A 22,651-nucleotide genomic window follows, 5' to 3' on the forward strand; every position below is an offset into this window, starting at 1 on the left:
TGTTGTGGTTGGGATTCGAATGACCCCAGTGCCGCTAGGCATTAACCTGGTATTAAACCAAAAACCAAGAATGTACTATATTGTAGCTTACCAATTGTTAGAAGTGGTGGCTGCAGGCTTTTTTTCCCCCCTTTGTTCTCACTTGGTGATCTGCTCAGCAACACATCTCCTAGATTAGAGTGCCCCCCACTCTGTATAAAAGGAGCAAAGGGACACCTTTGGACAGTAGCAGTTTCAGTCTGGGAGTGTTAAATGTACTAGCAGATTTAGATAAACCAACAAATTAAAGCCAAACGCTAAACACACTGTTGTAAAAAGCCAACCTAGCGGCTAATTACAGGCAGCGAATGTCTCCCCTCTCCCACCGCCTTACCAGGCTCTCCCATGCAATCAGAGAGCCCAGTATCCGCTGGGTTATCAGAGCTGGCTGTGGACCAGGCAGTCCCTGGCCATCTCTATGGTCTAGGAGGCTGAAAGTGTGTAATTTTTTAATTTTTATCTTGTGCTTTCCAGGGTAGATCAGGGCTCGGGGGTCTTATAGACCCCAGATGTCTCCATAAAGAGGACCGATCATGCCTGATTTCTATCACAACAGAGGTTTACCATTTCTTGTGACAGAAATAAAATAAAAAAAAAAAATAAAAATATTGCTGTGCAAATACAGCGTGACATAAAAAAAATGACAACACCCACCATTTAAATGGTGGCATTTACCACTGTGATTGTTATAGATTAAGCGGAGCTCTGCAGTGGATGCTTCTTCACATGGTGAAGGTATGGGAATACACAACGACATATGGAAATGTATAATTGGTAACTTGGGATTACAGGAGGTTTTGTCAAGACCTAACAGCACCCAAGCCTAATTTACCTATGCTTATTTTATGTTGGTTATTTCATTAACTACAAAGCATTATTGAGTTGGGTTTGCTATACTATATACAGATCAGCACAATTTTTGGTGCTTCATCCCTGTATTCTCTGCTGTGTCCTGGATATCTGCCCTTTTGTATGCTACCATGATGGAAAAGATAACATGCCTAATCTCCTGAAGAAGCATTCATACGCGCAACATGTAGAGCTGAGTCACGTCACACCTTCTATTCCTCAACGCTACATTTGATGTAACAATATCAATGGTTTATAAGCCATGATTCCTTTGATAGTTAGCCTAATGCTATTAGTTCAATAGGTGGCATGTTCATATATTCTAATGGCACTATCATTGCATTATGAATAGTTAACGTTTCTACTATTGTTAATTTGTATATATTTTGTAATAAAAATGTATTGAATTTTAATAAGTTGTTATTGCGGTGCCTACAAAGTCCATCATTCACCCTCTATTCCGTCTTGCAAATTTATCGGGAAGTGGCACTTTTATACAGGTCTTTTTATCCACAGTACCACTCTGATGATACAAATAAAATTTTCTTTAGGTTAGTGATGTAGCTGGTAGAAGAGTTGTTGATGGCTTTGTAAGTTGTTAGTATTTTGAATTGAATTTGTTGGGTGAGTGGAAGCCAAATGGAGAGATTGACAGAGAGGAGTAGCAGGCATGGAGTGGTTGGTAAGGTGGAGTCTGGCAGCAGCGTTCATAATGGACTGAAGTGGGGATAGTGAATGTAAAAAAGGTAATCCAATGAGGAGGGAGTTGCAGTAGACGAGGCGAGAGAGATGACCAGCGAGTGAATTAGGAGCTTTGTGGTGTCATTGGTTAGGAAGGGGTGTATTTTGGAGATAATGCAGAGGTTGAGGTGACATGATTTGGACAGTGATTGGATGTGGGGCCGAAAGGATAGTTCAGAGTCCAGGATAACACCTAGAACCTTGTCATGCGGGTATGGGCTGATAGTTGTGCCATCGATCTTGACAGAGAAGTAGTCAGGGCAAGGGGCAGGTTGGGGGATTATGAGCTCGGTTTTGGATAGATTGAGTTTGAGGAAGTGTTGTGACATCCAGACTAATATGTCTGTTAGTAAATTAGTGATGTGTGAGGAGACGGAGAGAGTAAGCTGAAGGGTAGAGATACATTTTGGGGTCATCGGCGTGGAGATGGTATTGGAAGCCATAGGAGGCTATCAGCTACAAGTATACTCAGATATGACATGTTACTGTTTTGCAGCCAAATTTATTCTTAGTAATGAAAAACACACATATATTTACACATACAAATAAAAAAAAGACAAGTTGTGTATTTAGTGCAAGTTTATCTTCGGCTCAACCTTTTCAGCTCGGCCAACTTTTCTCGTTTTCGCTCAGCACTGCGATCGAATGTCTTTTGCAGGTTGTCATGGTATATCTCCAGTGCAGTTCTGAAATTTGCCACAACATCCTGAGGAAGCCAGTAAAAAAAGATTAAAAACAACCTAAATGCAAACAGCCAATAGCAATGTAAGTTTGACAGCCATAAAATCTTCAGCCATAGTGAGGTATGCAGCACTCCATTGTAAGAAAGATACTAGCAATTTTTTAAAACCCGAAGAAAACCAAGATGAAGCCACTACGTACAGCAAACAGGTTCCTTGTGTTGCCTTCCCCACCAAGACCAACTGTGGTCAGCTGTTATGCTATCGGTTTTATCTAAACCATAATGAAAGCAGATGCATAGTCCGTTTACTTACTTTACAGAAAAATTTGGTTTGGAACACACACACACACACACACACACACACACACACACACACACACGCATGAAAAGGTGGTGGTGCAGTACCAATCCACAGTACTGCTTGTTGTCTTCCAGCAACTGACATTAACCAACTGTTGATTTGCCATGACTTGTTCAGCAGTGTGCCTCTATATGGAGGTGGCCATTTTGGTAGAGGATGGGTTTTGTTTCCTCATGTGATAGTCTACAGCAGGAAGAACAGTAAGCAGCACAGTATTGATATGAACTCTATGAAGACTATAGGTCAGAGGGAGCAGGTCCTTACATCTCAAACTTCTGATATACAGCTACATATACATCAGGCTGTAGGCACAGAAGTGCTTAGGAATGCCTCACACAGTAGGAAGCGCAAAGCTATTTTTCAGAGCGATTCAAGACAAAAAAAAAAAAAAAAAAAAAAACACACAACACATTTTCATGGTACTCTTAAGGCACACTGGTGCACACATAATCTGGTGCAGCTGTGCATGGTAGCCAGCTTCTACCTGCAGCTTGTTTAAGCCTTGACAATTAACCCCAGTTCACATCGGCGTGATTTGTATCAGAGCCCATCACCGGCAATAGGAGCATCTCAAATCGGTGCGACACTGACTTTGCAGCGCCCCACTGATTTCTAAAAGTAGTTCCTGCACTACTTTTGGCGACTTCAGGGGCGATTTCAATAGACATCTGTGCATGAACCCACACAGATGTCTTTCAAGTTTAGATGAACGTACACGATTTCAAAGCCATGTCAAGTGTGAACGAGGCATAAAACTTGGAAGTTGATTAGCCACTATGCACTGCTGCACCAGATCATCCCCCTAAATGGTTTGCTTTAACATGGCACATCTTTACCTTTGGAGTTAGCCCCGGTTCACACAGGGACGGCATGACTTGCAGGTTGTCTCACCGAGGCGACCTGCACACGACTTCCACAGCGACTTGCAAAACGACTTCTGTATAGAAGTCTATGCAAGTCGCCCCCAAAGTAGTACAGGAACCATTTTCTAAGTCGGAGCGACTTGCGTCGCTCCTATTAGAACGGTTCCATTGTACAGAACGGGAGGCGACTTGTCAGGCGGCTAGGTCGCCTGACAAGTTGCCCCTGTGTGAACTGGCACTTAAGGTCCACGTCAAAGTCCAACTCAGGGCATTCGAGAGAAAAAAAAAAAAAAGCTTAAATGCTTGTCAAGTCTGGGGGGGAGGGTTCGGGGGGTAGAGAAATAAGCGATAATTTATTCATGCCCCAGCAATCTTCCTCTGTAATTCTAACCGGTCCCCAAAGCCTCTACTGTAAGGTGCTCTGGCAGAGGGTTGCACTCTTGATATAATCGTATAAAAAGCAGAAGCAATAATCCTGCATTTGATGTGAAGTGAGGGCCTGCTCACAACCTGAAGCACCAGACAGAAGAGTCCCAACGGCTGGGGGAGCCAGGAATAAGGTATTGCTCCCTTTTCCTCTACCCAGCCTAGACTATCAAGACAATTTTTTAAATTAAATTAAAAAAAAAAAAAAAAAAACACCTTACAGTGGCCCCATCACCTTTCACACTGCAAGGATCCCCCCTCTCCACCATAAGAGAGGTCGGCTTCAAGTCTCACAGTATAGGTTTCTGAATCCAAGAATAAAAAGTTTAATTTGCAGATAAAAATGACAGAATTCCGAATTATTCAAATTAGCTGAAATCTGAAATTCCGTTAGTTAAATAAAGTAGTATTAGGAATAGGTTTTTTTTTTTTTTTTTTTTTTTTTTTTAAGAATCATACTTAACTAGCTAGATGCAGCATCTGTCCCCCGCCGGCTCTAACACTGAGAACAGAGCGAACACAGCCGATCGCTCGGTTCTCACAGCTCCCTGTGCAGAGAGCTGGATACTGTCACACTCACTGGAGAGCTTGGATGAGGGGACAGGAGCGGCTGGCTCAGGCTCTTAGCGGCTCAGCCCGCTGTCAGCTTTGGCTGTACTTCTCCTTTAACCACTCGCCAATCGCCCCACGTACATATACTGTGGGGCGGCAGCTCCCACAGGCAAAATCACGTACCTGTACATGATCGCCTCTTCAGGGTTTGCGGTGAGCCACCGGCAACCAGCTCCTGCTGTGATTGGACACAGAGGAAGCCAATCAGCTGGTCTAGCGAACCCATTGTCTGCTGGGACCCGCCGATCGTTCCCAAGAGGGGCAGAACGGTGGTCTGCCTATGTAAACAAGGCTGTTCTTTTGCTGTTCTGTCACAAGGGAAAACAAAGATCCTGTGTTTCTGCTAAGCAGGAACACGGATCTGTCTTTGCACAGTACAAGCACCTCCCACACAGTTAGGAAGCACTCCCTAGGGACACCTTTAACCCTTTGATCGCGATGTTAACCCCTTCCCTGCCAGTGTCATCAGTACAGTGACAGTGCATATTTTTTTTTAGCACTGATCACTTTATTGGTGTCACTGGTCCCCAAAAAGTGTCATTACTGTCAGATTTGTCTCCTGCAATATCGCAGTCCCGCTATAAGTCGCTGATCACCGCCATTACTCGTAAAAAATAAATCCCATAAATATTTACCATCGTTTGTAGATGCTATAACTTTTGCGCAAACCAATCAATATATGCTTATTGGAATTTTTTCTTTACCAAAATGTAGCGGAATACATATTGGCCTAAACTGATGAAGAATTTTTTTTTTTTTATTGGGTGTATTTTATAGCCCAAAGTAAAAAAAAAATTTTTTCAAAATTTTTGTCTTTTTTGTTTATAGCGCAAACAATAAAAAACGCAGAGGTAATCAAATACCACCAAAAGAAGGGCTCTATTTGGGGGGGCACATCAATTTTATTTGGGTACGGCGTCTAAAGACCGCGCAATTGTCAGTTAAACTGACGCAGTGCCGTATAACAAAACATTGCCTTGTCGGGGGGGGGGGTAAACCTGCCGAAGTGGTTAATGTGCCTGAAAGACCATTATCTGGTGCAATCCAGTGTAGGCAGAAGGCGATAGGAAGGGGGATTGGAAGCAGTGGAACTTGAAAGCAGAATAGGAAAACAAAAAAAGCTACAGTTCAGAGGCAAGGAGCTAAAAAAGCATGTCTAAAGATATTAAAAATGATGTTCCTTGAGAGCTTTGAATCATATCAGGGGAAAAAAAAATCTGTACATTTCTACAATACTCTCTCATGAAATACCCCATTAAAACCTTCTGTTCCTCTGTCCGAAACCCAGTGTGCTCCTAGCTTCCTCTTTGGAACTGACAGCATAAGTGCTTTTGCTGGACTATAATCCCAAGCAATGTTGTCAGCTCTGCCTGACTATAGAACTCCACCTAGCCCCAACCCTTCTTTGTCTGCTCTGTCTTCATGCAATAATTTGGCAACAAAAATAAATGCTGCGGCTGTTATTCCAAGGAGCCTTCCCCACACAAGTCTGTAAAGAAGGGCTCTTGGGATGTGTAGTTCTGGTGGACATGCCAATAGAAATTGAGGGAGCTCAGCAGCTGCCCTGCAAAAATTTTAAAAGCATGCAATGACCTCACAGGGAGCAAAGGCCATTTCCCCTACAGGAACAAGGTATTCTTGCTGGGACATGAACTAATAAGGGAGAGGGAGGTTTGGGGATAAAGGGAGAATTCCAATATGCTTTTTTTTTTACAAAATAATGCTACTTATTTCCATTTTTAACTATTAAAAGCTAAAATCAAAGTTAGCTACATTGCCCTCTGTAATTAATAAGCAACACCCGAGTCACTGACCTGCTAGTGGCCATCAAGGGAAAATAAATGCTCTTTAAAAAAATTAAAAAAGAAGAAGAGAAAAACATCACAGCTAAATTCAGCAAGTGTCTTCTATGATTACTTGCCATGGGATCCAGAGAACCTCCCTCTGTGATAACTATAGATGATGTGCTTGAAGCCACTGACAAGAATGTCTACAGGTTTACAATGAGATTCATCCGGGAAGATAAGGATAGCAGAAATTGCAGAGGTTTAAAGGATAACTAGAATGAAAATCATGTTCTCATTATTCGTGTTCCCCTTAAAGCCTCATGTACACTGCTGCTGGTAAATGGACGTTTAGACCCCTTTCACACTGAGGCGTTTTTTCAGGTGCTTTAGCGTAAAAAAAAAAAAAAAAAGCGCCTGTAAAGCGTCTGAAAGTAGCCTCATCTGCAATCCCAATGAGAAAGCCCGAGCCCTTTCACACTGTCAGCGCCCGAAAAATGCTGGTAAAGCGCCGCTTAAGACCCCTTTCACACTGGGGCGTTTTTCAGGTGCTGGCAGTGTGAAAGGGCTCAGGCCATCGGCACACCCAGCCTAGTGGCAAGAACAGAAAAGCGCTCAAAGAAGCTGCTTGCAGGACTTTTTTGATGCCCTGCCAGCGCAGCGCCCCAGTGTGAAAACACTCGGGCTTTCACATTGGGATTGCAGATGAGGCTTCTTTCAGGCGCTTTTTTTAACGCTAAAGCGCCTGAAAAACGCCCCAGTGTGAAAGGGGTCTCAGTGTGAAAGGGGTCTTAGGAGCAGTTGGGCATTTTTTTCAACTGCTCCTGAACTCTTCTCTATGTTATCTTATCAGTACATGTACACAAGGCTTTTTTTGGAATGCAAAAAAAATGGGTTCAGATGCTGAGTTTAGAGGCATTTCAAGCTCCAAATGCTTCTAAACGCGGTAGCGCACGTTTCTTTTACAGGCGTTTTTCATTTTTGGCCATTTTGGAGGAAGAAAAAAATTATATATTTAAAAAAAAATTATATATTTTATTAAACCGCTTCTAAGCGCAAATCAGGCATGTATACGCGCCAAAATGGATGTTTTAAACTTGGGTTACCATCTGTCAAATTAAATCGTTCAGGAGAGGTTGTAAAAACATCCCGTATACATGAAGTCCTAGAAGCCTCAGTCAGCATTTGGCAAGGACTTCAACTTCCCTGCTCCTTTCATATTTCCCACAGGCACTCTTGTTTACCTCTTGTCACTTTTGGACCTGAACGGCTCTTATGTACAGCTTGATGATCTGCTTCCCTTGGTGTTCACTTTCTATAGCACAGCAAGCTTTCTCACTGTTCTTACCTCTTTAGGATTTCATTAAGCTGTTCATTTATATTTGAGATGTCAAATATGTTTCTTAAATGTGCTGCAGGCTTAAAACTGATTATTAAGGTTATCCCATATCAATGGCTCCAGCTAGGTTGTGTTTATCATTCATGAACTGCTAACTAATCAATAGATGTATTGAAAAGCTGGTAGTAATGATAGAAATTATGCTGGGCTACAAATCCAGGTTCTCTGTTCCAGCTTGCACCTTCCACCTCTTCTTTTACACTTACACATGTTGTCTGGAAGAGACAGGCTAGATAGGAAAAAAAGATTTTGGATGGTTTCTATGGATGACAGAACTAAGAAAAATGGATGGGATGCTGCAACCCTCTAAAATTGCTCCATGCCGGTGCAGGGTATAAGCAGTGCCAGTTCTCAGTAATTAACCATGAGCCAGAAAAGAATGCAAACCACCACTTACTAGGGTTGCACCAATATAGATGACGATACTGAGCATTTGCACGAGTACTCCTACTCGTGCAAATGCTTTGATACTTGAAACAGATACCTTTGTGGTGCAATTTGAGCCCATACAAAAATGAAGGGCTTAAAACACGTATGAGATTTGAACAGGAATGCGGTGCGATTCCTGTCCGAATCGCATGCAGTTTCCCACACTGCTCCTCATGGTCATAGTGACTTCAGCCTGGGTTCACAGAGGAGAGGTGCGGGAATCCGCATGCTATTTGCAAGGAATCGCACCGCATTCCTGTTCAAATTGCATGCGATTCTTTGCAGTGTGATTTGAGCTCATTCATTTTGTACGGACTCAAATTGACCGCAAAAGGTATCGGCGAGTACTTGATTGAAAGTATCAATCCTTGCACCCAATGATCAAAAACAATATTGGTGCATCCCTACCACTTACCGTTGGCACCAGAGGGGAACGAGGAGACTTTTATAAAGTCTTAGGACCATTGCACAATAGTCTTTATGACATGCAACCAACACATACAGAGCTGAGAAGGGACATAACCTGACTTTTTATGTAAAAACATTTCATTTCAGATATGAATTAACACTTTGTTAAGGCATCGGCTTTTGGAAGCCTACATGCTAAACTGGTAATACTTTGTTCTCTATGTTTTTTTGGGCACAACTTTCAACGTTCAACCCTATTTTAAGTGTTAATATTTATGTTCAACAACAATGTGACCAGTGCAGAATAAATTACAATAGTGACTCTCAGTTGCTGCACTTTAAGTAGAGCTTTAGTCAGAAATTTAAGTCAGGCTAGATCACTTCATTCTGGCCCCTCTTACAGGTATAGATATGAAAAAAAAAAACATTAAAATTGCATCTGGTGTGAACTGACCCTGAATCCAGTAATACACTGTCTCACTCTGATCTGCACATGCTCAGTTGCTCCCTTTTTTTTCTCAACACTGTAGTGGCTGATCTGCTGACAGCCTAAAGATTAAAGAGAAACTAAACCCACCAATTTAACAGTTTCAAAAAAAGATTCCCCACATGCCAGGATTGCTAACCGTCACATTTGCTTGTCCTCAACCAAACTGTAAAACCATCCAATGGCTGGTGTCATAACTTAACATGTGCAGCACCATGGCAGTTGCAGATCAAACAGATGACAGCTTCCTTGGCTGAAAAGCATAGGGGGTTAAGTCCTGCTTTAATGGCTGCTCATGGCTCCGGGCTTTAGCAAAATGGCAGCCTCCAGCAAGAAGAAACGGGCAATTCTGGAGGCAATTTACAGCACACACAAATTTTGGTAGCATAATTAACGTGGAATGGATGTTCCTCACTAAACTACATTGCTTTTTATCATCAATTGTTGTGAGTAAAGTTCAGCTTTAAAGCAGAACTAAACCCTCCTATCATTTTCAGCCAAGGAAGCTGGAATCTTAGCTCTTTTGATCTTCAACTGCCATAATGCTGCACGTGTGATCAGTTAGGACACCAGCCAATGAAGGTTTGACAGTTTGAGAGCTCAAGCAAATGACAGTTACGATCCAGGCACATGCCGGAAAGTAATGTTTTTTGAAACTGTTAAATTGATGGGTTTGGTTCCGCTTTAAAAGCGAACGTTTATGTAAAAAAAAAAAAAAAAGGGGGGGGGGGGGGGGGAAGAGGAAGGTGAAGGCTTTAGTGACAAGCTTTTGAATCCTACAGTAATCTTCTGGCAGGGATGCTAGTGCTCCATCTGGTGCGGAACTTAAAGTGCTGTAGTGCTGGTTAACGGCTTCAGATCCTTGGACAAAACTGCAGTGTAGTAGCTCCCAATGGAGACCCCACCCCCTCCTTCCATTGAGAAAAATTCTCTCATTGTTTATAATTCATGTAACATGGTCTGTGAATGAAGAAGAGTCTGATGAATGACAAGGGTCTCTCTCCCATTCACAGATGATGTTACATGCAGTGTCAACAATGAAAAAAACTTTTCTCAATGCTAAGGGGGGGGGGGGGGTCCCCCATCAGGAGCTTCTTTACTGCAGTTCTATGCAGAAGCCATTACCCATCTCAGTGCTGGCATCCCTGCAAAGAAGATTTCTACAGAATCCAGCAGTCTGCACAGCGTGGGTCATTACTGGTACAATAAGTCAATAAAGCTGTAGAAGTAAACTACATTTAAGAATATGCATGCCTTATTGAATAAAGCCAACTTCCAGAGGTGCCTAAAAACTGGAGTCAACATTGCCACCCCAGAAGGGCGATGACATGCACAGCAATGCTAGAACGTACCTCACAGGTCCTCTTTACTTTTTCTGCTCTTTCAAGGATCTGTTCTTTCTTACTGTTAATTTGCTGTATTTCTTGAAGAACATGTGACACACGTCCACCCATAGCCTGTCTCTTTTCTTGAATGCGACTACAGGTTCTGTATTAAAAAGGAGACAAACAGGTCCGGCATTTTTATACAAGGGCAAACTAAGCTGAACTCCAGGAAACAGCTAAAAACCAAAGAGGTGGAACATTTTCCAGTCTGCTGTTACCCAGTTTTAAAAAGCCTGTTTACATATCTCAATAACTCAAAAAAAAAAAAGTGCACGCACAAGCCTAAGTAGTGACTCAAACCCTCCATCTATAACAGATAACACAACTATACCTTTAACAAACCAGAATAAAAACAGACCCAAAACCATTAGCATATCCCTTTAAACATGACACATCAAAAATATACTAAAACCCTTATCGCTAGAGGAACAAAGGGCAGCGTCTAGCTCCCAACGTCCTGATTCACAGCAGTATATGTATTAGTAATGCCTAGGTGCGCTTTGAAGACACATGAAAGCCATTAAAATGAATAATATTTTAGGCTTTGTTTTCAGCTCACTGGATAAAAGCCAAAAACTTACTCCGAAATGTCCTTCTTTCTCTGCTCAAAGTTCTCTTGATTCTTTTGGTTTTTAATATCCGTTTTTGCAAGCTTCTCTTTTTTCACGAGAATAGTCCTTTTTAATTGTGTCTCTTCTGAGGTTACAGACTTCAGATCAAGCTTTTCTTTTAAATTTTGTTCTTCCTCTTGTCTAATCTGGAATATATGAACAAGGACTGCTGTAAGCTATAACGAAAGGGAATACAGCCAGTTTATAAACCAAAGACAAACAAGATTCACAAGTATAAGGTACCTCTTCCCGAATCTTCTTAAACATTTCCAGGTTGGCCTCCATGCTATGCAACTTCTTGTTATAAGCTTGTATGTCTGGTAGCCACAAAGCAGCCAGGGTCACCCTCTCCCGGTAATGTTCATACTTTTCTAGTGTCTCTAGCTGTATATGAGGAAAACAAATCTTGTTCAGAGCTTATTGTAACATCTAGTAAATCATCTATGCCCCCATAGGTAGAAGAGGAAATAGATGGTTCTACAGTCACACGCCTGAGTTGTGGTAGAAACAGATTGTGGGAGCACTTTTGTATAAAAAGAGATAACAGCACCACCACGCTGTCAGCTCTGACAGATGCTTCCATCTTCACCCGCTCTTCCTTCTGGTTTCGAGTCCTCTGGCCTTCCGATTGGACGTCACTCCCGCGCACAGGAGTCACAGACCGTGGCATGGAGCTCTGAAAGGACGGCACGGGTATACCGTTCCTTCAGAGAATATTGTGCCGGTGACATCACCGGCTGCATGAAGTGTGAATATCTCCTAAACCGTGCAAGTTAACGAGACACTCATAGTACCTACAGGTAAGCTTTATTATAGGCTTACCTGTAGGTACATGTATACAGAATGGTTTCACAATCTCTTTAAATAAAGTTTATCCTTTCAATTGCACTGGGTACAATCTATCGCCATGAAAATATATATATCCTTCCTACTTAATACACAGTTAGTGAATCTGAACAATCTTACCTTGGCTCGCTTGACTTTGTGGACATTTTCCTTCATCCTCTCAGTCTTATCTTTACGTTGTTCTGGCGATTCCACAATTTGGGATTTCATGAGCTCCTGATCCTCCTTCATTGTAGCAATAGCAAGCTTTAACTGGTTCTGTGCCACAAGAAATTGCTTTAATCAATTTTAAATTGCTTATTCACAGGCTGCACAAATGACAATAGGGGACATTAAAGCCAAAAGTGGAACTTCCGCTGATTTGTCTCCCACCCCCTAAGGTGAAACATTTGGCACCTTGGGGGGGGGGGGTGCAGATACCTGACAGGTATCCTGCTCCCACTTCCGGGAGTCCGGGCCGCGACCCATGGCATCACCGCTTGGCTCCCTCCTCTTCCCCCTGCCGCCGGGCCAGTAGGAGAGGGGAGCCAGGCCTCGCGCATGCGCAGTAGGGTTCCCGTTGTGAAGTCGTAAGGCTACACTGCCGGGTTCCCTTACCCACAATGGCGGCGGTTTGCACCCGAAAGCTGATGGAAACATCAGCTGCGGTTTCGACATAGTGACCTATTATTAAAAGCCAGCAGCTGCAGTATGTGTAGCTGCTGGCTTTTAATTTTTGCAGTGGTGGGCAGAACACCACTTTAAGCAAACTAGGAACACAATTGGTCGCAAATTACACTGTGTCGCATTTAGCAAAGTCTACAGACCTGTGCAACGTATTTCTAAGCAGGCAAGTGCGACCGTTTTTAACGTTAGGCCAGTTTTATAATCAAGGCAGGCCATAGCTTATGTGATTTCACACACACACACACACACACACACACACACACACACACACACACACGCTTAATTCCATCAACACAGTTAGTATTGTTAAGGGAATCCCTCCCTCAGAGCTATTGTGTTCTCCCAGCATGGAAATGTGGGGGAGGGACTAGCCACTGGCAAAAATTGCATGCTAGAAATCCGACATGCTGGTTGTACCCAAGCCATTCAATGGATCGACTTCTGTGCACTCAGCCTGTTGTTCCAAAGCCTCAAGGTTTTTTACATTTATGCATTAAAGTAAAATCCTTTTGTGCTGCGGGAGCCCTCCTGCCCCCCCCCCCCCCCCATACTTACCTGAGCCCGATTCAATCCAGCGATGTGCATGACAGCAGCAGCTCTCACTGCTGTCTCCCTCCTCAATGGGCAGATTGATAGCAGCAGCAAGGCCAATATTCATTACCTGCTGTGTTATACGCCATCTCCAGGTGAATGGACACTGGTAGACCAAAAGGTCTTTAGACAAGAAGTGATCCCCTATATAACCCCTCCCACACAGGAAGCACTTCAGTTTTGTAGCAAGCACTGAATCCTCAAAAAAGAGGGGAGGGATCTCTGTGTCCCATGATGTACCAAGAAAAGGATTTTTACAGGCAAGTATGACGAAAAAATCCTAATTTTCTTTTTCAAACATCATAGGACACAGAGTTAGGCTAATATTCATTACCTGCTGGGACGTCCCAGAGCAATAGCCTTGAGGGGAGGGAGACACCCTGCCAAACAATAGCCATCAGAACTTATATGGCAGCCCGCAGTACACTGCGGCCGTAAGCCGATTCCTCGGCTGCTAGAACATCTACTTGATAAAATATTGTGAACGTATGCACTGAAGACCATGTAGCAGCCTTACAAATCTGACCGACAGATACCGGATGGCGAAAAGCCAGGAGGTTCCTACACCCCTGGTAGAATGAGCTCTCATCCTAAAAGGTAGGAGCTTTATGTTTCAGACCGTAGGCCTGAATGATCAATTGACGGACCGAATTGGCAATGGAAGCCTTGGAAACTGCCTGCCCCTTCTTGGGTCCTTTCGGTAAAACAAAAAAGGAGTCTGATCCTCGGATCTCCGCAGATCTAGACGAACTTTGACTGCCTGGACAACGTTCAATGAATGCAGTCGTCTCTCTTACGCCGAGCAAGGCTGAGGGAAAATAGAGAGCGAATTAATGTCCCAATTTAAAATGAAAGTCCGACACCAACACTTATGGCAAAAAGGATGGAACAGGTCGTAACACGACCCTGTCGTGGTGAAGGATCAAGTATGGTTCCCTGCATGAAAGGGCCACCCTTTCATGGTAATAGCCATCAGTAATAGCCATCAGGAAGGCTATCTTGCGTGACAGTAAGTCCAGTGAAATTTTCCGATAGGTTCAAATGTATGTTTCTGTAAGACAGACAGCACCAAGTTCTAGTCCCAAGGGCACATAGGTGACCTAATGGGGGGGGGGGGGGGGGGGAGCAAGCGAGTTGCCCCCTGTATAAAGGTTCTGATAGGGACAAAACTTGACCTCCGACTGTACTCCAAGCCAAATTTGAATTCCACAGCTGACTGTAGAAAAGAGAATTCTCCCAATCACATATTTCCGAGGATGCCTTTTTTTGGCTTTACACTAAGCAATATAAGTCTTCCAGACCTTATGATAGCTCTTCCTAGTGACAGCTTTTCTAGTATTCACTAGGGTAGACACCACTGGTCCCAAGTCCTTTAACACCCAGGATTCAATAGCCATGCCGTCAAATTTAGAGACTGTAAATTGTGGTGGAATATAGGACCTTGAGACAGATCGGGGCGACGCGGAAGCGTCCATGGCCCATCTATTGTCAGTCTCACAATCTCTGGGAACCAGTGCCTTCTGGGCCAGGCTGGTGCCACCAGAATCACTGGAAACCCCTCTCTCCAAATCCTGCGCAAGAAATGCGAAAGGAGAGGGATCGGAGGGAAAGCATAAACCAGGGAGTACTGGCTCCATGGAATTACCAGAGCATCTGCTCCAATTGCCAGATGATCTGTTCGGGATACACTGCTGTAGCTTGTTCTTGAACCTGGATGCCAGTGGGTTGACCTCTGGCTATCCCAAACGTTGGCAAATTTCCTGGAACACCCCTGGGTGTAGGGACCATTCCCCCGGGCAGATCTGCTGGCGGCTGAGATAATCTGCCTTCCAGTTCTCCACTCCCGGGATATGGACTGCCGATAGAATTGGCACATTTCCCTCTGCCCAGGCTAGTATGTGGTTAACCTCCTTCAGAGCGGAATGACTCCTGGTACCGCCTTGGTGGCTTTAATAGGCCACTGCAGTGGCATTGTCGGACTGAACCCTGATAAGGTAGTCTTGAAGCTCCACTGTCCATGACCGTAGGGCCAGTCATACTGCCCGTAATTCCAGGACGTTGATGGGCAGGATCTGTTCTGTCCTTGACCATTTCCCTTGAGCTGTGAGCCCCTCTAGGGTCGCTCCCCAGCCTGAGAGACTGGCATCTGTAGTCAGTACTCTCCAAGTTACCGGGAGGAAGGATCTTCCCTTTCGCAGGTTCTGATCCTGGAAACACCAGTTTAGGCTTAAGCGCGCCTGAGGAGATAAGGACAATGGATAATGCAGGGCTTGTCCCCTGCTGTTTCAAGCCAACAAGATGTCTTGTTGTAGAGGCCTGGAATGGAACTGGGCATAGGGCTACAGCCTCGAAGGAGGATACCATCCTCCCTAGAAGACTCATACAGAGCCGAATGGAGGTTTGTCTGGTGCCCCTTATCTGAAGCACCCGATTCTTCAGGGCACAGATCCTTGCGGGTGGCAAGAATACTCTTGCTTGGACCGTATCTAGGATCAGACCTAAATACTTTATACCTTGCGCTGGTTTTAAGGCTGACTTTTCGGTATTTCTGATCCAGCCTAAGCTCTTCAAATAACGCACTGTGCATATTATACTCTGTTCTAGAGCCTGTAATGACTTTGTTGTAGAGCAGGAGGTCGTCCAGATACCCAAGCACCAACAGCCCTTGGGCCCTTAAAAGACCCAGTACTGGTGCTAGGACCTTTGTGAACAAAATCGCAGGAACCTCTGATGAGGCTGAAAGATAGGTACGTGTAAAAATGCGTCTTTTATCGATGAAGGCTAAAAGGTCTTCCATCTGGAGTGAGGCTACAACTGAGCGGACAGACTCTATCCGAAAGGACTGGATTAGTAGATACTGGTTCAGGGATCTTATGTCCAAAAATGGGCCTCGTGACTCCATTTGGTTTTTAAACCGTAAAACAGGTTCGCTCTTTCGGATACAGGAACCTGTACAATCACTCCTTGATGCACTAAAATGATGTAGTGCCTGAAGCAATAAGTCTCTTTTTGGAGGATCCAAGGGAAAGCTGGATCTTAAAAACCTGAGGGGGATCCCCCCCACAACTGCAGCTTGTAACCGCGGGATATAATTGAGGTGACCCACTCGTCCTGAATTATCGTTCTCCAATTGTCCACAGAATGCAGCAGCCTTCCCCCCCACCCGATGGAGTGGGGGCGTCCCCTCAAAAGGAGGGCTTGGTGCTGGGTTTAGAAGAATTTTAGACCCATGGCTTTTTCTGGTCCTGGCCTTGTGACTTGCCCCTGGCCCTAGCGCCCTGTTGGTGGCAGAACTGCCTTGGCGCCGAGACATTTGAGGAAGCAGTCCCTGAAGTTTTAAATGAGGAATGCCTGGTGCTTTTCTTCACAGGAAGTAGAGAACTCTTCCCTTCGGAAATCTTTTGGATATATGCGTCCAAATGATTACCAAAAAAACGTTCCCCATGAAATGGGGACATGCCAATAACTTTTCACAATGAAGCTCGGCTGACCAGTTCTTAAGCCACAAAAGTTTGTGCATACGTACAGACAAGAGAGCCAAACGAGAAACCTGCTGTATTAAATCCTTTTAAGGTGTCAACAGCAAAACACACAGCTCGAGGAATATCTGTCTTATTTTTTTAGAGGAAGCCTTTAATAATGACTCTAATTTCTTGTCAACGGGGTCTTTCAAGCCCTGTGCGTTATCTACTGGACAAGTTAAGTTCTTGTTTAAAAGGAAGAGACTGCTGCATCTACGGCTGCGCTCCCCTTTTCTAATTAACTTTTCATTCATGGGTTATAAAAAGGGAAAACCTCTTAAGAGGAACAAAATCCTGTTAGGATGTTCCCAATCAGCATACACCGCCTGTTCCAGCAGGGGGTGTAGGGGGAAAGCCTGTGAGGCCTCAGGGATCCCAAGAGGACCAGGGGGGCTCAGTAACCTCTGCAAGAGGCAACTTAAAAGGCAGAACAAACCATTTGGTCAGTCAGGATGAAAAGCTTCTGCGACTGAGAGGCAGACATCAACTGGATATCTTTTTGTCCAGATTGCTTGGAAGCAGACTCATCCGCCAGGCCCTCCACAGAATCCTGAGATTTTAACTCTTCCCCATTCTTAACCTGTTCCTGCTCCAAACTAGGAAGCTCCAGCTAGAGCCGAGGACAGTTCATCCTTGGTAATAAAAAGGGTGAAGAAGCAGCGTTGACTATAGGCACAATACCAGATAGATGCAGCGGCTCAGATTGTCCAGAAGCCTCTGGTCCTTCAGGGGATACAACACTAGGGATATGACTAGGTTCATCAGGAACTACTGACTGACATAGGTGTGCCCTTCCCTGTAGTGTTAGCCCCACTCCTCTTATGAAGACATTTACTAGCCACAAAAAGAGTTCTTGGGTGTGGTATTAAAACACCTCAGAAGGGAGACCCTTTTATAGGGCTCACCAAGCCCCTATGCAACAATCCTGCTAAGCACCTTAGCCTGCCAAGCAACACTTGGTGACTCACGTGGACCGGGTAAGGAGAAATTAACTGCTGCAAGTGCCTGTTCAGAGTCGGCTCTGTGTCCCACAGCTGCCTTCTGGAAGCAGCGCATGCTTGACATATACAGCTTAAAATAAGCTGGCTGTGCGCCGGAACGTTCTGTGCATGCATGCACGCACATGTACGTGCGTGGTCCCAGCAAATGGGCGTGGCTGTAATCGAGAATGACGCAAATATTCGTGCGCTCAGACAAAGGCTACTGCGCTTGTGTGGCAAAGCCACGTTTGCCATGGCCGCCAAACTGCCAAGTCCAGCGGCGATTTTGCGAATGCACGTGCGCAATGGCTGCCAAACTGCTAAGTCCAGCAGTGCTTTTACGAACGCATGTGTGCCATGGTGAACCAAGGGGGTAAATGGCGCACCGTCGTGAACCATCATACAGGTAAACAAAACAGCCAGACAAGCAAAAAAGGTACACTTTGCAGACACCCACAGCTAGCCCAAAACTCCCCCGTATGGTCACCGCACACAAGTGTCCAACCTCTAGCTAGCTTGACTGATTGTTACAATCACTGGGACACCCCACGATAATATGTAAAGGGGTTTCACTTACCCGTCCAGGCACAGGGCAGCTTAGAAACTAAGAGCCCAAACTTCACCCAGCACGGCGGGTTCCTGTCACTTGAGGACCTTCAAGGACTGGGTACCCTTTTCATGTTTAGGGCCCACTCCCTTGGACCTGTACAGCACCCTGCACAAATGCCTTAGTGCTGTGGTGTCCAGGATTCCACTTTGCAGGGTCCATCGCCCGGAGGCCACATTACAAGCAAAACCTCGCAGGATCTTGAGTCTTCTTTGTGAGGCTCGGGTACCATTTATCTAAGCATACAACACCCGTGTCAAAAGGATCCAATCGGTCCACCCGTTGATTCATTTAAGAACAGTTTGTGGGACCAGAGAGCTCAAACAAAAAAATTGCGATTCTCATTTTAGCCAGGATCGTGCAGCTCTAGCAGCAGTATATTTGCAGGAGCTAATAACACAGTATTTTGTGGACAGAAATTGAACATTATCTTTTGCTAAATGAATGAATCCATCCTCCTCCCCACAACATGAACAGAATAGTTGTAGATTTAGTCCAAGTTAAGAGCTAGGAGAACCAATTCGATTCCTTGAGAAAACAGTGCAAAGGACTGCTCTGAAATTCTGACACAAACAAGTAGTATGTTGCACTGGCACAGACAACAAAAACACTTTCATTTGTATATTTAACAAGCCAAAAAGGCAGATCCAGCATTATAAGCTTTAACAAAAGCAAAAAAAAAAAAAAAAAAAAAAAAAAAAAACACACCACCACCACACACACTCAAAAACGGTTCAGATACAGTGACCTGCAATATAGTTCTGGCTAAACTACAAGACCTAGCTTGGAAATAAGTTTAATATTGCAGTTTCAGGTGGCCAAGAGAGGACCCAGCTGGTTGCATCAGTACAAGGCATCATAGCATTTAAATGGTGAAAAATAACAATAGGTAAGAAGGTGTTTTGCTAAGCGCTAAGTGTTGGATTTGGGGTTTATTGTCAGGTTTGCCTGCAGTTCTGCTTTAACTTACCAGTTTTTTCCCTGTTTCTGCAATGACCAATTTTTTCTGTACTAATTTTTCCTGGAAAGCGCTCTAAAAATAAAGGAGGGAAAATATTGTTCAAAACACTGCAAAAAATGAACAAGGATTATATAGTGAAACAAAAAACATGAGAAAAACGTTCAGATTTGTTACTGCAACCAAAAGATTATTCCACACAGAAAAATTATGATTCCACTGACAGAAAAAATGTACTAGTAAAGTAATGCTAAGAACATGCTCTTTGGATGACCAGAGGAAATTAAGTACTAATCCAAAAAGACAAGTCCATCCAGTTCAACCAAAGGAAAAAAAACAAAAAAACAAAAAAACAAAAAACCAAGCACACTCAAATAGAAAACCTCCATATACAGTGCCTTGAAAATGTATTCATACCCCTTCATGTTTTCCACATTTTGTCATGTTACAACCAAAAACGTAAATGTATTTTATTGGGATTTTTTGTGATAGACCAACACAAAGTGGCACATAATTGTGACGTGGAAGGAAAATGATAAATGGTTTTCAACATTTTTTACAAATCAATATCGGAAAAGTGTGGAGTGCATTTGTATTCAGCCCCCTTTACTCCGATACCCCCAACTAAAATACAGCGGAACCAATTGCCTTCAGAAGACACCCAATTAGTAAATAAAGTATACCTGTGTGCACTTTAATTACAGTATAAATACAGCTGTTCTGTGAAGTCCTCAGAGGTTTGTCAGAGAACCTTAGTAAACAAACAGCATCATGAAGGCAAAGGAACACACCAGACAGGTCATGGATAAAGTTGTGGAGAAGTTTAAAGCAGGGTTATGCCACGTACACACGAACGGACTTTCCGGCAGACTTGGTCCGGCGGAAATTCGATCGTGTGTGGGCTCCGGCTGACTTTTTTCCCCAAAAGTCAGACGGACCTAGAAAATATGATTTTTTAAAACAACTTACCTGTAAAATCCTTTTCTTTCGAAGGACATCACGGGACACAGAGCCACAGTAATTACTGATGGGTTATATAGGGTATCACTGGTGATTGGACACTGGCACACCCTATCAGGAAGTTCAACCCCCTATATAATCCCTCCCCTTGCAGGGATACCTCAGTTTTGTAGCCAAGCAATATAGTGTATTAGAAGAGGGGCGGGACCTCTGTGTCCCGTGATGTCCTTTGAAAGAAAAGGATTTTACAGGTAAGCCGCTTTAAAAAATCCTATTTTCTTTCTCGAACATCACGGGACACAGAGCCACAGTAATTACTGATGGGATGTCCCAGAGCAATGCTACCTGAGGGGGGGAACCACGACCAAGTAGGGTGCAATCAGACCTGAGGACCCTGTACCGCTGCCGGCAGCACAGTACGCCCAAAGGCGATATCCTCATGCCTTCTCACATCTACCTGATAGAATCTGGTGAATGTATGAACTGAAGACCAGGTTGCGGCCTTGCAGATTTGAGCCATAGAGGCCCGGTGATGCACTGCCCAAGAAGCACCAATAGCCCTTGTGGAATGTGCCCTGATCTGAAACGGAGGAATCTTCTGTTTCAAACCGTAAGCTTGAATGATCAATTGTCGAATCCATTTAGAAATGGTAGCTTTTGACGCTGCCTGTCCTCTATTGGGACCCTCTGGCAGCACAAACAAAACATCCGTCTTGCGGATCTGAGCAGTTGCCCCGAGATGGGCCTTAACTGCTCTTACTACATCCAATGAATGTAGAGATCTCTCTTCCGGAGAACAGGGATCTGGAAAAAAGGAAGGCAGAACGATGTCTTGGTTTAAATGAAAATCAGAAACCACCTTCGGTAAAAAACTAGGATGAGGGCGCAGTACCACTCTATCCTTGTGTATAATCAAATAAGACTCCTTACAGGAAAGGGCTGCTAATTCTGAAACTCTTCTAGCAGAAGAGATGGCCACCAGAAAAATTAACTTCCTTGTCAACAAGACCAAAGGAATCTGACTTATTGGTTCAAAAGGCTGTTTCTGTAACACAGCCAGGACCAAGTTCAAGTCCCAGGGGTTTAGGGGTGCTTTAACCGGAGGATTAAGACGTATCACCCCCTGTATAAAGTTTTGGACCAAAGAATGCTAAGCAAGTGGCCGTTGAAATAATACCGATAAAGCCGAGACCTGGCCCTTGATGGTACTCAAGGCCAGCTTCATCTCTAATCCTAACTGTAGAAAATCAAGAATTCTACCTATGACATATTTCCTGGGATGCCAACCTCTGGATTCACACCAGGATACATAAGCTTTCCAGACTCTATGATAAATCACTCTGGAAGCTGGCTTCCTTGCATCAATCAAGGTAGATATGACAGGACCTGAAAGCCCACGACTCTTCAGAACGTGGGTCTCAATAGCCAAACCATCAAATTTAGCATTTGTAAGGCAGGATGGAACACTGGACCTTGAGATAACAGGTCTGGGCATACCGGTAGGGTCCACGGGGAACCCACCGTCATCCTTACTATTTCTGCATACCAAGTCCTTCTGGGCCAAGCGGGGGCCACTAGAAGTACCGACTTCCTTTCCTGCCTGATCCTGCGAAGGAGTCGTGGCAGTAGCAGAATAGGCGGGAATGCGTAAATCAGTGAGAACTGATGCCACGGAATCACCAATGCATCCGTCCCGCATGCAAGAGGATCCCTCGTCCTTGCCACAAATCTGTCTATCTTTTTGTTGAATCGGGATGCAAAGAGATATACATCTGGGACCCCCCATCTTTGGCATATGGCCCAAAAGACGTTGGGGTGTAGAGACCATTCCCCTGGGAGTAACTGCTGGCGACTTAGATAGTCCGCCTGCCAGTTCTCTATCCCTGGAATAAAAACTGCCGATATGCATGGCACATGCCTCTCTGCCCAGACTAATATCTGGTTCACCTCCTTTTGAGCAGCTTGGCTCCGGGTGCCTCCCTGATGATTGACATAAGCCACTGCTGTGGCATTGTCGGACTGGATCCTGACCAGGCAGCCCTGTAACCTGAGAGTCCAGGCTTTTAGGGCTAGATATACCGCCCGGATCTCCAGAAATGTTGATGGGTAAGGTCCTCTTTGTCTTGGACCATATCCCCTGAACCGCAGACTGTTCCAGAACTGCTCCCCAACCTGATAGACTGGCATCTGTTACCACCGTCCAGGTAACCGGTAGAAAGGATTTACCCTTCTGCAGGTTTTCGGGTATGAGCCACCAATTGAGGCTCTGACGCACCGCATGCGACAGGTACATCAGAAAGTGCCTGAACCTTCTTGTTCCAGGTTGACAGAATACGGTGTTGCAGCATTCTTGAATGAAACTGAGCATAGGGAACTGCTTCGAATGAAGACACCATCTTCCCTAGCAGCCTCATACAAAGGCGGACAGAAGGACCCTTCTTGGTCC

General features: G+C 44.4%; 1 protein-coding gene across 1 annotated transcript in view; it reads right to left on the reverse strand.

Annotated features, from left to right (window-relative positions):
• Nucleotides 1–2,111: 2,111 nt before the first annotated feature.
• The window catches only part of NUF2 (NUF2 component of NDC80 kinetochore complex), a 57,164-nt gene continuing 36,624 nt past the window's right edge, over nucleotides 2,112–22,651 (reverse strand). The window contains exons 9-14 of the mRNA XM_073593279.1: nucleotides 19,258–19,320; nucleotides 12,043–12,180; nucleotides 11,320–11,460; nucleotides 11,047–11,222; nucleotides 10,433–10,568; nucleotides 2,112–2,335 (exon numbers count right to left, since the gene is read on the reverse strand). Of these exons, the coding sequence (XP_073449380.1) occupies nucleotides 2,210–2,335; nucleotides 10,433–10,568; nucleotides 11,047–11,222; nucleotides 11,320–11,460; nucleotides 12,043–12,180; nucleotides 19,258–19,320 (780 nt within the window). The 3' untranslated portion in view covers nucleotides 2,112–2,209. The remainder of the gene's footprint in view (nucleotides 2,336–10,432; nucleotides 10,569–11,046; nucleotides 11,223–11,319; nucleotides 11,461–12,042; nucleotides 12,181–19,257; nucleotides 19,321–22,651) is intronic.

Source organism: Aquarana catesbeiana, linkage group LG07 (assembly GCF_042186555.1).
Source record: "Aquarana catesbeiana isolate 2022-GZ linkage group LG07, ASM4218655v1, whole genome shotgun sequence".
Classification (NCBI taxonomy): Eukaryota; Metazoa; Chordata; class Amphibia; order Anura; family Ranidae; genus Aquarana; species Aquarana catesbeiana.